General features: G+C 41.7%; 1 protein-coding gene across 3 annotated transcripts in view; it reads right to left on the reverse strand.

Moving 5' to 3' along the window:
- Positions 1-1,114: 1,114 nt before the first annotated feature.
- PPP1R18 (protein phosphatase 1 regulatory subunit 18) overlaps positions 1,115-14,279 on the reverse strand; it is a 44,235-nt gene continuing 31,070 nt past the window's right edge. For 2 of the 3 annotated variants that reach the window (XM_087708570.1, XM_087708569.1), the window contains exon 3: positions 4,760-5,005. In XM_087708570.1, coding sequence (XP_087564696.1) covers positions 4,760-5,005 — 246 coding nt within the window. Of the gene's footprint in view, positions 3,823-4,759; positions 5,006-14,279 lie in introns of those variants that run through there. The other variant, XM_087708571.1, reaches the window with a different exon arrangement.

Raw genomic sequence — 14,279 nt, forward strand, 5'->3', positions numbered from 1 at the left:
GCATGGAGAATACAGAAGAGCCAAATTATTTAAACCATTGGCAATCACAATCTTTCAATGCTCTTTAATCTCTCCTTTTTTATTTTAGAACCTCACTTGTGTTCCCTCAGACTGGATCCCCCTAAAAATCAAGATTTTTTTTCCTGAGGAGCACCCTCTTAATCCATATGCTGGGTGTCAAGAACAAGTTTCAATCCTTCCCTGATTAGGTATAATAAAACAAAGGGAGAAGTCTATCAAGATCCTTCACTGTATGTTTTATTTGTTGCAGTAGCCTAGACAAACCATTCTTATTTTAACATAAGGATTATTTTATTTGATGATACCAGGGTTGAGGGATAGAGGAACCTGATGTGTGAATTATTTTGATCGTGACGAGGGGAGCAGTCATGGCACATGCAGTTATCTCTACCCATAGGCAACCAAGCTTCATTGGTTGCCAGTTTGCTTCTGCATTCAGTTCAAGGTGTTGGTTTTAACCCTCAAAGCCTGTATGGAATGGGGTTAGGTTATTTGAGAGACCACCTCTCCCTGGTTACATCTACTTATCCCAACAGGTCAGCAGGAGAGTTATGTTATGGGTAACATATGCTAAGGACTTGTATCTGATGGAACCTGCTTTCTGGAACATCATTCCACCTGATGTGAAATTAGCCCCAACTCCAAATGTCTTTTAAAATATATTTTTTCCCATTGGCTTGGGGATCCCATAGAAACAGGAACCCTGCAAGATGGTTACATTGCATATAGGATATTGATCCATTCTTCCTGTCTTATTTATACATTATGTTTTATGGTTTTAATGGTTGTTTAGCCTTTTTAACTCTTTGTTTCATTATACACTGCCCAGGGTCACATTTATGAGATGAACAGCTATATAAATTCATTAAATAAATAAAGGTAAGAATTAAAATGTTTTGCTGAAGCATACCAAAGTCTAACTGGTCCAGCATTTTGTTTCCAACAGTGCGTAGGATATAACAGATATATGTGACCAGCAGACCACGAAGGAACATCTTATTGTCATTTCTTATAAGTACTGTATTCAAGATGGGTATTTTAAGGAAAAGATCTATGTAACTGTCATGATGAGTAGAGGAATGAAGACTACAAATTATCGTGCAACATCATTCTGGTTTATTGTTAATAATAATAATTACATGTAACAAAAAACACTGATGGAAATGGCTGGACACAGCTTCTTCAGCCCTCATTTAACATACATTGATCTTTGCAGACCCCATCACACACCTGTCAAAGAAAAATATGTCTGCAGTATTCAGTCACTCACTCACTTATTCATGGGCTTTATGTTTGGCTGTCCCAGCAGTGCAAAATAAAAGGAGAAATGATAATTAAAAAGGGTGCACAGATAGATAAATTAGTAATGAAGGGAGAGAGAAGATATGCAATTTTCTCTTCTGTACCTTCCATTCAAACTTTTACTTCTTCATTCAACAGTTTTTGTTCCTAAAGCCTCATCTTTCTCCTTTCATACATTCATCAACTTCCTCTCAATCTGCATTCTCGTTCCATTGATGAGTTGTGCCATTCTTTGACTAATTTAATCGAGCACGTCAACCAAGCTTCACAGTTGGGGAAGAGAAGATTCCTGTTCAACAATTTAGAAGAAGTTTCAATTTTATTTGGACACTTCCATCTTAAGGTCAGATTTTCAGCCAGGAGGACAAAGGAATTATACTTTTGGTTCCAAAAGGTGGAATTGTGAACTATTACAGCCCTGAGACAGGACCTGGGTTGTGGAATAGGGTAGGGTGGAAGGTTTGGAGGGCCTCACTGGCCCTCAGCTTCCCTGAGTCAACCCACCTCCTCATTTTTTTACTATCAGCACTACAAATGATTTGCCCCCTGCCTCACTGCCCAAGGTGAAAGGTCATCCTGAGAGACCCAAAAGCTATATAGCTCCTCCTTCTCCTCATCAAAAATGAACATGCACAAGATGTGCAAGCTGAGCAGTAGTGCTCAGATTTTCAGGTGATGCATAGAAGTAGCCAGGAAAACATCTTCAAACAAATGCACCATGGCTTTGCTTTCCTTAACCTTAATTAAGAATTTGTCCTAGTTAAAAATACTATGCAGTATAGAATGGCAAGTACAGGTAGTCCTCAACTTATAATCATGATGGAGAGAGCAAAATTCATCATTAAGCAATGAGGTCGTTAAGTGAATCATTCATGGCTATTAAGTAAGCTATCATGTGACTGTGACTTGCAACCTCCTGCTGGCTTTTCCATCAATTTTTGCTTGTTGGAATCTGGTTGAGAAGGTCACAAATGGCAACCACATGATTGAAAAATTGATAAGAGTGAGCTGATTCAAAAGTGCCTGGATCACAATCACAAGGGAACACTGCAGCGTGTGGACCAGCCGTAAGTCTCTTTTTTCAGCACCATCATAACTTTGAAAGGTTGTTAAACTGATGGCCATTAAGCGAGGATTAACTGTACCTATCAAAATGGATGGTAGAATAATGTTATTAGTATTATTGCTAGTAGTAATAATACTGTTTTGGCCAAATAATCCAAAGTCCCCTGGGGTGAGTGGGGGGGGAAAGGTCAATTTGGTAGCCACAATTGTCCAACTGAAGGGGCAGTCCGAGTGTGTTGTGGACACCATCTAGACGATTCCCTGTGGCCACCCCTGAAAGCATCGCTTCTTTTTTTTTTTTTAACCATTCATGGCTCTGTTCACTTCACTTCATGCCCACCCATCTACGTCCATATGAGTTGTGAATTCTAAACATGAAATGGATGCAACTAAAACCAGAAGCTGTACTTTTCTCCTGATTCTGCTTTGTTTGTCCATTCCATCCCCCCCTGCCTCCCCCCCTTGTTCCGTTTACTTACTTTAGCCTGGCAGTCCCACAAGACCACCCCAGCCTGAAGTCAAAGAGAGAGAAAACACAAAATGCCACCACAAAGAACAACGGTCTCTGCCCCCTGTGCAGAGATAACTTTTCCCTAATTGCTCAATTCCATGCCTTACTAAGTGCTCTTGTTTTAAAACACAGAGAGGCCCATCCCCATTGCCCAGTTACATGCCATATTACTCACACCTAGAGTCATGCTATGTTGAATTGACTTCCTCTTCAATGGCCCCCCTCCCGCCCCCCGAATACTGATAAAAGCAGTGTGAAACCTTCCCTGCTCTCCCCTCCCGAAATATGGTGCTTTGCTTTGTTTTCCTTTAAACATCATAACAAGACAAGATACTTTATCAAAAAGAAAAAAGCAGAAAAACAACAACAACAACAACCAGACAAAGTTACATCGATGTCCCTCAGCCCGGAGCTGAAACTTTCAAATGCTGTGTGGTTGATGGTAAGGAGTAAAATAGGTCAATGATGTTAGCCCTTGGTGTTTGAAGGTTCAATGGTCTTTCCTTAGGGAAAGTTTTAAAACATGTCCACAGGCTCCTCACTGACTGATGGGAGCGGCAGAAAAAGCATTGGTTGAGATTCCCCTCTAAGATAGGACTGCATTTTGCACCATTTGGAGCCATCTAGATGTGGGATATTTTTTTCCTAAGCGAAGAGATTCTGTTTTCAGGGTCAACGCAAAGAGAAGAGCGGGTGAAGATGGTGCGTAACACCCGAAGAAAGAAACATTTGGCCTTCAAAGCTGTAGGAAAAGGCTGATAGGTCTTTATTGGTCCCTGTTTCTTTTTCCTTGGTATGTCAGTCATTGGAAGACAAAAAGAGATTCAAGGTCCAGCTGAAGGGTTTGGAACACGACTTCAATCTTGAACTGGATTCTACCTTTTCCTGCACCGGAAGGAAAAGCTATCGCCGACAGGACTCATCTAGAAAAAGGAAAAGAAAGAATACTGGCATAGTTAGCAAATGAAAACAACAACTCCTGAGTTTGCATTCCCCATTTCTGCACTTCTTAAAAAGGCCTTTAGATGGCACTTCAGTATTATTTCTAAAGCTCCTGTTTATGACTATTCTTCCAGCTATAGCATTTCTGGTTTTACTTCTCTATTTATAATGGTACAGGGGTTGGGTTTTTTTTGGTGGAGGGAGATCTGGATGAAAATTAGTGTTTCATCTGATCTCAATTACAAATACTTGTAGTCTGATTATTATTATTTTTTAAACTTTGCTCTCCTTTTGTTGCGATTGCTGGATATAGTTCTAGACATCAGAATCATCACACTGATATTCAGGGACAATCTTTCTTCAGGGTTGTCGAAAGCTCTGTCTATCATGGAAATAGATGGTATTATTCCTGAAACAAATCTTTGAATTCAGCTCAGTGAATGTGCTCTTTTGATCAGCAGAGGTTGACATTTGTGAGCCTTTCCAGCTATAGCATGCTTGAAAGTTCCCACTGTATGAGGATAAGCAGGGAATTTTTAACCTAGGGAAGCTTTCAAGCACTACATACAACATCTGCTACTGCAAGTCAAACAACAGACAGATGTGTGAAAACTCCTTAATCTCTATACGATGGCAGTTGTCTACAAGACCTTTCTTCTCTTACCAATAAACATAATGTCTGAAGTGATGTAGGGTTTCCTGCCTAAGCAGGGGGTTGGACTAGAAGACCTCCAAGGTCCCTTCCAACTCCTATTCTATTCTATTCTATTCTATTCTATTCTATTGTATTCTATAACAGGTTGTCACCCCATTTTAGCTCAACTCGCAATTTACAATTGTACAAGTTACAATTCAAAACCCAGAAAAAGAGACAGAATTTGTATCAAGTGTGATTGTGGAAAGGTTTTGTCATCCACTTTAATCCAAGCATTTCCAGGGAATTTCCAGATACTCACCTACAATAAGTGGTTTGCTCCTGAGCAGGCCAGGGAGGCCACGATGAAGCAGCAGCAACTCCTCTTCTTCCTCTTCCTCATCTCCAAGGGGGTTTGTGCTAACCAAAGACTCTGACTCTTCTGGGGGCCCAAACTCCTCCAGTAAGGAACTCTCTGATGGGTATTGGAATGTCCTCTCCAGCTGATTCTCACTGAATGAAATCTTAAGCTGCAGGTGGGGAGAGAAAGAGGGAGAGATGGATGGGTGGACATGGATGGTAAATACTACAAGTCCGTACTTGCAGTCACCCCATTGACTTCTGGCTATGCAAGATTATGCCCTTGGCCCAGTGGTGAAATTCAATTTTCTTTACTATTGGTTCTGTGGGTGTGGCTTTGTGGGTGTGGTGTGGCTTTGTGGGTGTGGTATGGCTTGGTGTGTGTGGCTTGGTGGACGTGGCAGGGGAAGGATACTGCAAAATCTCCATTCCCATCCCACTCTGGAGCCAGCCAAAGGTGACATTTGCAGGTTCTCTGGACTACTCAAAATTTCCGCTACCAGTTCTCCAAACTACTCAACATTTCCGCTACCGATTCTCCGAACTACTCAAAATTTCCACTACCGGTTCTTCAAACTACTCAAAATTTCTGCTGCCGGTTCTCCGAACTACTCAAAATTTCTGCTACTGGTTCTCCAAACTACTCAAAATGTCCGCTAACGGTTCTCCAGAACCTATCAGAACCTGCTGAATTTCACCCTTGCCTTGGCCCATCTCAAACTAGATTTGCTTTCTCTAATCTGATGCCTTTGAGATGCCGTACAAATGTGTTGGACTTCATCCCCTTAATCCCCAGAGAACAGAGTACATTATGGAGGACATCAGTTGGAAAGCCTTCACTAGATTAACAATAAAATCTTGTGCATGCACACTCAAAAATAAGGTCTATTAATTTAATGGGGTTTACTCTGTGCCAGGTAAAGTAAGTATAGGATGAAAACATGTACAGGCAGGGCCATTTTATTCCCACGGGCTCATCTTATGTATTGTACCCATACGGCAGGGGCAATTTCTAGCCTGCAAGAACTCTTTGTTCTTGGGAGTAAAATCCTGGTAGAGAATTGCCAATCAAAACTTGATGCAAAGAACATACAGGTCAAATTATCGAACCACATATATCTGATACACATATCTGATACTCCATATAATGGAAAATCCCCAGATATCAGCACAAGAAACCCTTTCTATTTACCCTCCATTTTCAATAGTATAATTTAGGAAATTTAGGAGAATGATCAATATTCACCACTTTGATACATTACCCTGAAAAACAACTTGAAGGGGCATATTATGCTAAATCATCATACAGTAGATCTGGCCCTTTAAGGTGCTTAGATGGAAGAAGCCTTAGAGAAGGCTGACCATGCCCCACATAGGATGCCTTGAGCTCCCCAAGGAAAGGTGGGATGTAAATTACATCATATTACCATATTATACATCAGGTGGCTCGGGGGCTCAATGGGGGAGCTTTGTACTGGAGGTAGTTGATTAATCAAAATTCAAGCATACCTGCCCCTCTCCACCGCCCTCTGTGTGTCTGGCTCACTTCTTAACCATCTTGTGTTAATGATTTTATCTGCTGTGCTTTTATGATGGTTTTAATGTTTTTCAATGTTTTTTATGTTGAAAACTGTCCAGAATCATTGGCTAAATCCTGAATCCCCAACCCTCGAACCCCAGCCCACTACCGGGTCAGGGCTTATTCGGAATTGGGCTGTGTGAGTGGCTAGATGGAGCACTCACCTGCAGTTTAATTTGCACAACTGGCACGCTGTCGTGCATGTGTGCATGCTGGCCCACCACTTGGGCAAGGGCTATGTGCTGCCCCCCCAAACATGGTACAGTTCCCCTCTCCCTCAGCCAAGCTACCAAGCCGCAAAGTTAGGGGGCCAATGAGATTAATAAACAAATAAACAAACAAATACATAAATTGTAAGTAAATGAATGCTACTGATATACATCTGCTTCAGTGGTGGGATTCAGCCAGTTCGCACTTATTCGGGAGAACTGGTTGGTAACTTTCTATGTAGTTCAGAGAACCGGTTGTTGGAAGAAATCTTTTGTTTTTTCCCACTTTACAGGGCTAATCCTGTAAGGAAGGCAGGAAGGAAACATTCTGGTGTTGTTTCTAGCCTAATCTTTATTGCCCTGCTTACAGAAACTGCCTCTCCAGTTAACCCTTATTACCATTGTAACAACTAAGCGAAGTGCCCATTGACCTGAGTGACATTGACTTGGCCACGGTCACATGATCACATGTCCACTGAGCCCCGCCTACCCAGCTGATCATTAGGGCAGAGAACTGGTCGGTAAATTATTTGAATCCCACCACTGATCTGCTTCTACCTTAAGTCTCTCTACTTAACAGGGATGGTCTTTAAAGTTTCTTGTTAACTGTTGTAGCAAATTAAAATTTGGTCCTTTACTTTTCGAAGGGAGGTTATAGTATACATCTGTGAGACTCTAGGGGTTAAGTCTCTTAGGAGGCCAAAGATGCCTTATAAGAAAACAAAGGCTTAATGAGTTTGAGTTGCACTTATAGTACAGTAACTACATTTAGAGCCATAGGAGAATTACACATGAAGAATCCAGGATGGGATCATGGGAGTAGAAGCACAGTGCGTCTGGAAAGCCCAGTAATGTTAAAGGAAAGTGTGTAATTGAGTGTGTGTGGCCTCTGGAGAACTAAATTAAGGGAAAGGATGCAGGCAAGACATCCAATTACGTCTGCCTTGCAACAGAACCCATTTATCAAAAACAGAATATTTGTAGCTCAGGGTTAAAATGAAGGGTCCTTGGTGCTCTCTGAGCTTCGTTGTTTTCTTGCAGAGGCTTCATTACCCAAATTATGTAGTATCATCAGTGCTAGCACTGATGATGTTACTTAGTAACAAAACATCTGCAAGGAAACAGCCAAACCCAGGGAATACCAAGGACCCCTCAAAACCCTCTTATGTGCTGCTTCCTGGGCTCTTCTCATCCTGAAAAGATTTACTGTAGTTTGCTTGGGTTCAACCGCAGAAATAGTAATATTAAAAAAAAAAAAGTTGAAGGACTTCAAGCAAAAGGGCTGCAGTGTCCTGGGAGATGTAAATAAAAAGGTTGCAAATGTTTTAGTCAATAAATCTTTCTTCCTTGGCTTCCTAGGATGTCTCCTCACCATCCCAGGTCACACCCTACAACCATTTTCCAGCCGATACGGTGTGCAAATTACAGCAGGTGAAAAACTTTCAGAAAATAATATTAGGCACTCCTGTGGCAAGGGGGTATCTCTTGTGTGAGAGAAGAACGTATGGGTTATGCCATCTTTGGTGATTTTTAAGAAGAGACTGAAAGGCTATCTTCTCAGGGATGGTTTAATTTATTTTCATGCCCTCTACACAGGATCAAGACTAGATGATCCTTGAGGTTCCTTTCATCATCTTTTCCAATTCTATGACGTTAGAACCAGGTGTGCTTTTTATCATCCTCTAGCTTAATATACAAGAAAGCCCAGCAGTCAAAAATAACAGGAGGAAAAAGAGAGGATGTGTACCCCATGAGAATTTCTCAGTCATCAGGAATTAGATGGTATACACATTTAATAAATTAATTAACAATTAATTAATTGTCAAGATGAGCAGGAAGGTTGTCGTAACTGATCTCAAGCCAGACCCCCCCCACACACACCCAAGGATGATCCCCATTTGGGGTACACATCAATATGTGTACAGTAGTGTGTGCTACATGACAAAAACCCCAGCAAGAACCAGTTTGGTGTAAACCAGGAGACCAAGTTCTAGACCTGTTTTAGGCATGAAAGCCAGCTCTGTGATCCTAGGTCAGTTTCTATCTCTCAACCCAACCCACCTCACAGGGTTGTTGTGGGGAAAATAGGAGGACGAAGGTGTATTAGGCAAATATATCCCCTTGGGTTATTTATAAAAATAATAAAGGAGGTACAAATAAAGGTAAAGGTTCCTTTCGCACATATATGCTAGTCATTCCCGACTCTAGCGGGCGGTGCTCATCTCCGTTTCAAAGCCGAAGAGCCAGCGCTGTCCGAAGACGTCTCCGTGGTCATGTGGCCAGCATGACTCAATGCCGAAGGCGCACGGAACGCTGTTACCTCCCCACCAAAAGTGGTTCCTATTTTTCTACTTGCATTTTTACATGCTTTCGAACTGCTACATTGGCAGAAGCTGGGACAAGTAACGGGAGCTCACTCCATTACACGGGGCTATGGATTTGAACCGTCAAACTGCTGACCCTTCCTGATCAAGCCACCGCGTCCCTTCAAATACATGAGTACAAACGCAAAGTTACCCTATCCAGGGAGCTTACGATGTTAAGTAAATGCATAGTGGGAAGGGGAGAGAGATCAGAGTGGCAAATTGACACCTTCAAGGCACATGCAGCTGCCTTATGCTGCATCAGTCAATTGGTCCATCTAGCTAGCTCCGTCTTGTAGACCTGTTCTTGAAGTTTCCAAAGAGTTTCCCAGTTGCTCCTGAAGATTCAGCTTCTCTTTAAAGCTTTCTGACTAAATCTCAAGAGACACAGCTTAATGGGTGCGTTCCGTAATAATCATGCAACAGATTGCAGAATTGATCTTATTTAGAATAAAAGCTATCTAACAGGATGGAAAGTCTGGGTCAAGGGCTTGCCCTGGCCTCGGAGATCAAGGGGCAGTTGAGAAGAACCTACTTCGATGGCAGCAAGCGTATGGAGCAGGCGTTCAAAAACACTGAAGTAACAAAGAGTGACTGTGAGCATGTATAGCAGGCATTTTCTGCGTCCCATGAATGCTTTTAATGAATGAGGGTTTGTACTAGTAGCAGATTCCATCTTGAGCTCCATTTGTTCTTATCCATGGGATAACCTTTTGTTTGGCAAATCATTGTATGCCTTGGGATTTTTATAGACCTGGAAGAATCTTCTGCCACAATACTTCACTGTAGCAAATGAATGAAACAGTCTGAAACAGATTACCAACTATATTAAGACAGCTGAGGTAAGTGCTTAAACTAGACTATGTGGCTTCTTAGCAAGATAAAAATTCAGCAATAGGAAGAGGTGGGTGGCAGGAAAAAAAAATACGGAAGAAAATGTTTTGTCCTTCAAATCTAATTCCATGCTAAGGGAAGTCAAGCATAAGAGGCAATCTGCTAGGTCTAACTGAAGATCCTGTTTTTTACCTCTTATGAAAGAAGGGCATGAAGATAACAATCTTGCCTAGTTTGCTCCAATACCACTTGCAAAATTGAAAGAAGGTGGGGAAAGTCTCAATCTGTGCATCCTTTCCCAACTCAAGATATAGGGATGTCAACTTCCAGAATTCTCAGCCTATGTGGCCACAGTCCCTGAATTTGAAATATATCTGTTGGCACCATTTGCCACCTAGGTTGGTATAAGAAAAGACACGAAGAAAGAAACACCAAGCATCTCATTTACAGTACACCGCTTTCAAATGTACTCTATAAATGATTCATAGCACAGGTTGAGGTTTGCAAACTCAGGAAGCCTATTTTTAATCCGTAAGCAGAGCTTCACCAATTCTGCCCAAGAAAGGTGAGGTCTTATCTGCATGCTTCTCTTTCCTGTACTGTCCCCGACTTACAACCATTTTTAATGACCCTTTGACGTTACAACAGCAGTGGAAAAAGTGACATGACAGTTTTTCACACAACTGTTGTAGCATCCTCATGATCATGAGCCATGCTGGTGCAGTGGCTAGAGTGCAGTACTGCAGGCTACTTCTGCTGACTGCAATTTGGCAGTTCAAATCTCACCAGGGTCAAGGTTGACTCAGCCTTCCATCCTTCCAAGGTGGGCAAAAGGAGGACCCAGATTGTTGGGGGCCATAGGCTGACTTTGTAAACCGCTTAGAGGGGGCTGTAAACCACTGTAAAGCGGTATATAAGCCTAAATGCTATTGCTGCCATGTGATCAAAATTTGGATGCTTGACGACTGGTGTGTATTTATGAGACATTGCAGTGTCCTGAGGTTATGAGATCCCCTTCCGTGGCCTTGTGACAAGCCGAGTCAATGGAGAAATCAGATTCACTTAACCACCGTGTTCCTAATTTATCAACTGCAGTGATCCACTCAAGAACTATGGAAAGAAAGGTCGTAAAATGGGGCAAAACTCACTTAACAACTGTCTTGCTTAGCAATGGACATTTTGGGCTCAACTGTGGTCATAAGTCAAGGACCAACTGAAATGGTATTAAGGATCCTGCTTTTGCCGCTTCCCCCTTTCAGTGCAGGTTCTTCCCAGCCCTGCTGCATAGAGTTCGGAAGAACATGCGATCTTTGACATTATCTCCTTCCCAAGCAGTTCCCATGGGAATTAATCCAAGTTAATCCCAATTAGGTGAAGTCTATTAATGACAAGCGTAGAGGTGAAGGCAGAGGAGGAGGAGAGGCAGAGATTGCTTTATAGATCAAGTTCACAGCAGGGGTAATGCAGAGGCTGGTTCGGACAACAATGTGCTCTGTTTAACCTCAACTTGATCTTCAAATACCTGCAAAAACTATCCAACGGGTATGTTATTAGGCCTAGTTTCAAGGTCCTTGTATTTATATGTTTGTATATGTATATTTCCTAATGTGATACAAAGTCTGTCCTCTCTCTTTTTATAATACTATGCGATCCCTGCAAGCAATCCAAACATTTTAGGAAGTTCTTTTTATTTGTTTTTATATGAATAAAATGCTATTGCATGAAGTCCAAAGAAACATGGATTCCTCAACAACGGTCTTAATAAAACTTTAAATCAATCTTCCCAATCACAGGCCTTCTAGATGTGTGGGGTAACAACTCTCATGGTCCAGCTCTCAACAGAGCTGGGTTTCAAGCCATGGAGTTAGGGTACTTGTGGGTGCTCTGTTCTGATTTTGAATGATGCACTGAAATGATTGACAAACTTAGGACCCCACTTTGACCGAATGCTTTATTTTCCCATGTACCTTATTTTTCGGAGTATAAGACACACTGGAATATAAAAGATTTTGAAGAGGCAAATTAAAAAAAAGTTTTTGTACTCTTTAGACCACCCAAAAAGGGCCCATTGTTTGCAAAAATGGCCTAGCCTTTAGGAGTGTTCCTGGGGGCTGGGGAGGGCAAAACCAAGCAAAAAACGGCCCCATTTTTCTCTCATTTTTGCCCTCCCCAGTTCCCAGGAGCACTCTGGAAGCCTCCTAAAGGCTATGCATGGCCATTTTTGCAAAGGGTGGGGTGGGGTTTTAGGAGGCCAAAAATGCTGTATTCAGTATATAAGATGCACCCAGATTTTTACCTTCTTTTTTTGAGGGGAAAAAGGTGTGTCTTATAGTCCAAAAATATGGTATGTCAATAAAAGGCACTTCTGTTCTGGTTGTTCTCCTATTATCCCTTGCCATCTAATATCCCTTTTCATCACTTTCTTTTCTTTTTTTTTAAAGGTTGACAGAAAGCACTGGGTGTTAACTACACTTAATTAGTTATATTATATATTGTATTACTAATTAATGTTATTGCTAGCTGTGAAGTCGTTTCCGATCCATCGTGACCCCATGGACAATGTTCCTCCAGGCCTTCCTGTCCTCTACCATCCTCTGGAGTGAATTTAATCTCATGCCTATTGCTTTGGTGACTCCATCCAGCCACCACATTCTCTGTCCTCCCCTTCTTCTTTTGCCCTCAGTCTTTCCCAGCATGAGGCTCTTCTCCATTGAGTCCTTCTGTCTCATTAAGTGGCCAAAGTACTTGAGTTTCATCTTCAGGATCTGGCCTTCTAAAGAGCAGTCAGGGTTGATCCCCTCTAGGACTGACTGGTTTGATCGCCTTGCAGTCCAAGGGACTTGCAGGAGTCTTCTCCAGCACCATAATTCAAAGGCCTCAATTCTTTGGTGCTCAGACTTTCTTATGGTCCAACTTTCACAGTTAATTAATATTATATTACAATTAAAAATCAGTGCCAAGTGACAGCAACATAAGGAGTACAAGAAGCTGGAGAAGTTCCAGGGCCTGAAGCGAGAACTAGAAAGAGAACAAAGTAAAAGGCCAAAGAGGCCCCTGTTGTAGTAGGGGCTGTGCATCCTAAATTGGGAGAGTGGCTTTGACAGACTCCAGGAACAACCTCAGAACTAGACTTCAGAGGCCCCTTCCAACCCAAGGATTTTATGTTCTAAGTTCTCTGTCGAGAAAAGAGACAGCTAAGATGCTGTGCTGAATCCCCCCCAGACTCTGGTAGATGACCCATATTGAGGAAGACCAATCCATCCATTAGGATGAATAACAAAATACAGACTTGGAAGGGACCTTGGAGGTCTTCTAGTTCAACCCCCTGCTCAGGCAGGAGACCCTGCACCATTTCAGAAAAATGGTTATCCAATCTCTTCTTAAAAACTTCCAGTGTTGGAGCATTCACAACTTCTGGAGGCAAGTTGTTCCACTGATTAATAGTTCTGTCAGTAAATTTCTCCTTAGTTCTAGGTTGCTTCTCTCCTTGATGAGTTTCATCCATTGCTTCTTGTCTTGCCTTCTGGTGCTTTGGAGAATAGCTTGACTCCCTCTTCTTTGTGGCAGCCCCTGAGATATTGGAAGAATTCTATCATGTCACCCCTAGTCCTTCTTTCCATTAAAATAAACATACCCAATTCCAGAAACCATTCTTTATATGTTTTAACCTCCAGACACTTAAACATCTTGGTTGCTCTTCTCTACACTCTTCCCTTCTTCTATTCCCTATGAGTGGTGTGTGTATATATGTATGGTATATCTACATATACATGAATGAATGATTCAGTGAATATGCTTCTTACCCTGTCTCCAAAAAACCTATGTCAGAGGAACACTTTTTTTGCCTTGGGTCACACGAACTTATGTATGGTTAAGTTAGGCTCTGAAATAATCCCATGAAGTAATTGAAGGTACAGAGAAACTGGCTTTTGTTCAACTTTTACACCCAAGTCAGCAAAAAAGGCTTTGTATGACATTCAATTTTTAAGTTTTAGTTTAACACACTAGCTCTATTTGCACACTACCATGTTGAATCATGTTTTAATCTAGGGTATTCTTCAAATGCAGCCTGTGCAGAATAGTATATGGTTCTCTGTAATCTGCGAACTCAGAAAACTGAAGGAATTGAGCAAACCATTATTTACCCTGAGTAGGCTTTCCGTGTGAATTGAGTTACCAAGGGCAATTTTAGAAAAAAGAGTAAAAAGTGAACAATCCTAACTGAGGATTAAACCACACTAATTTGGAGAAGGTAGGAGATGAGTTTGGTTCTTTTTCTCAAAGCATCATAACCCCCTACTCAATTCCATTCATCCCTCCAGGAGCCTCTATGTCAAATTTAATTTTTAATTTAAACTTTCACAGCTGATTCGGGATTGGCATAGCTGCTTACTGGATAAACTGGGCTATGGCCACCAGCACTGTTGCTCTGATTGCAGCACAACTCGGATTGCCTGAG

The sequence above is a fragment of the Thamnophis sirtalis genome, unplaced genomic scaffold (assembly GCF_051295495.1).
Source record: "Thamnophis sirtalis isolate CommonGarterSnake01/CBP01778 unplaced genomic scaffold, rThaSir2_p1.2 scaffold_3, whole genome shotgun sequence".
NCBI lineage: Eukaryota > Metazoa > Chordata > Lepidosauria > Squamata > Natricidae > Thamnophis > Thamnophis sirtalis.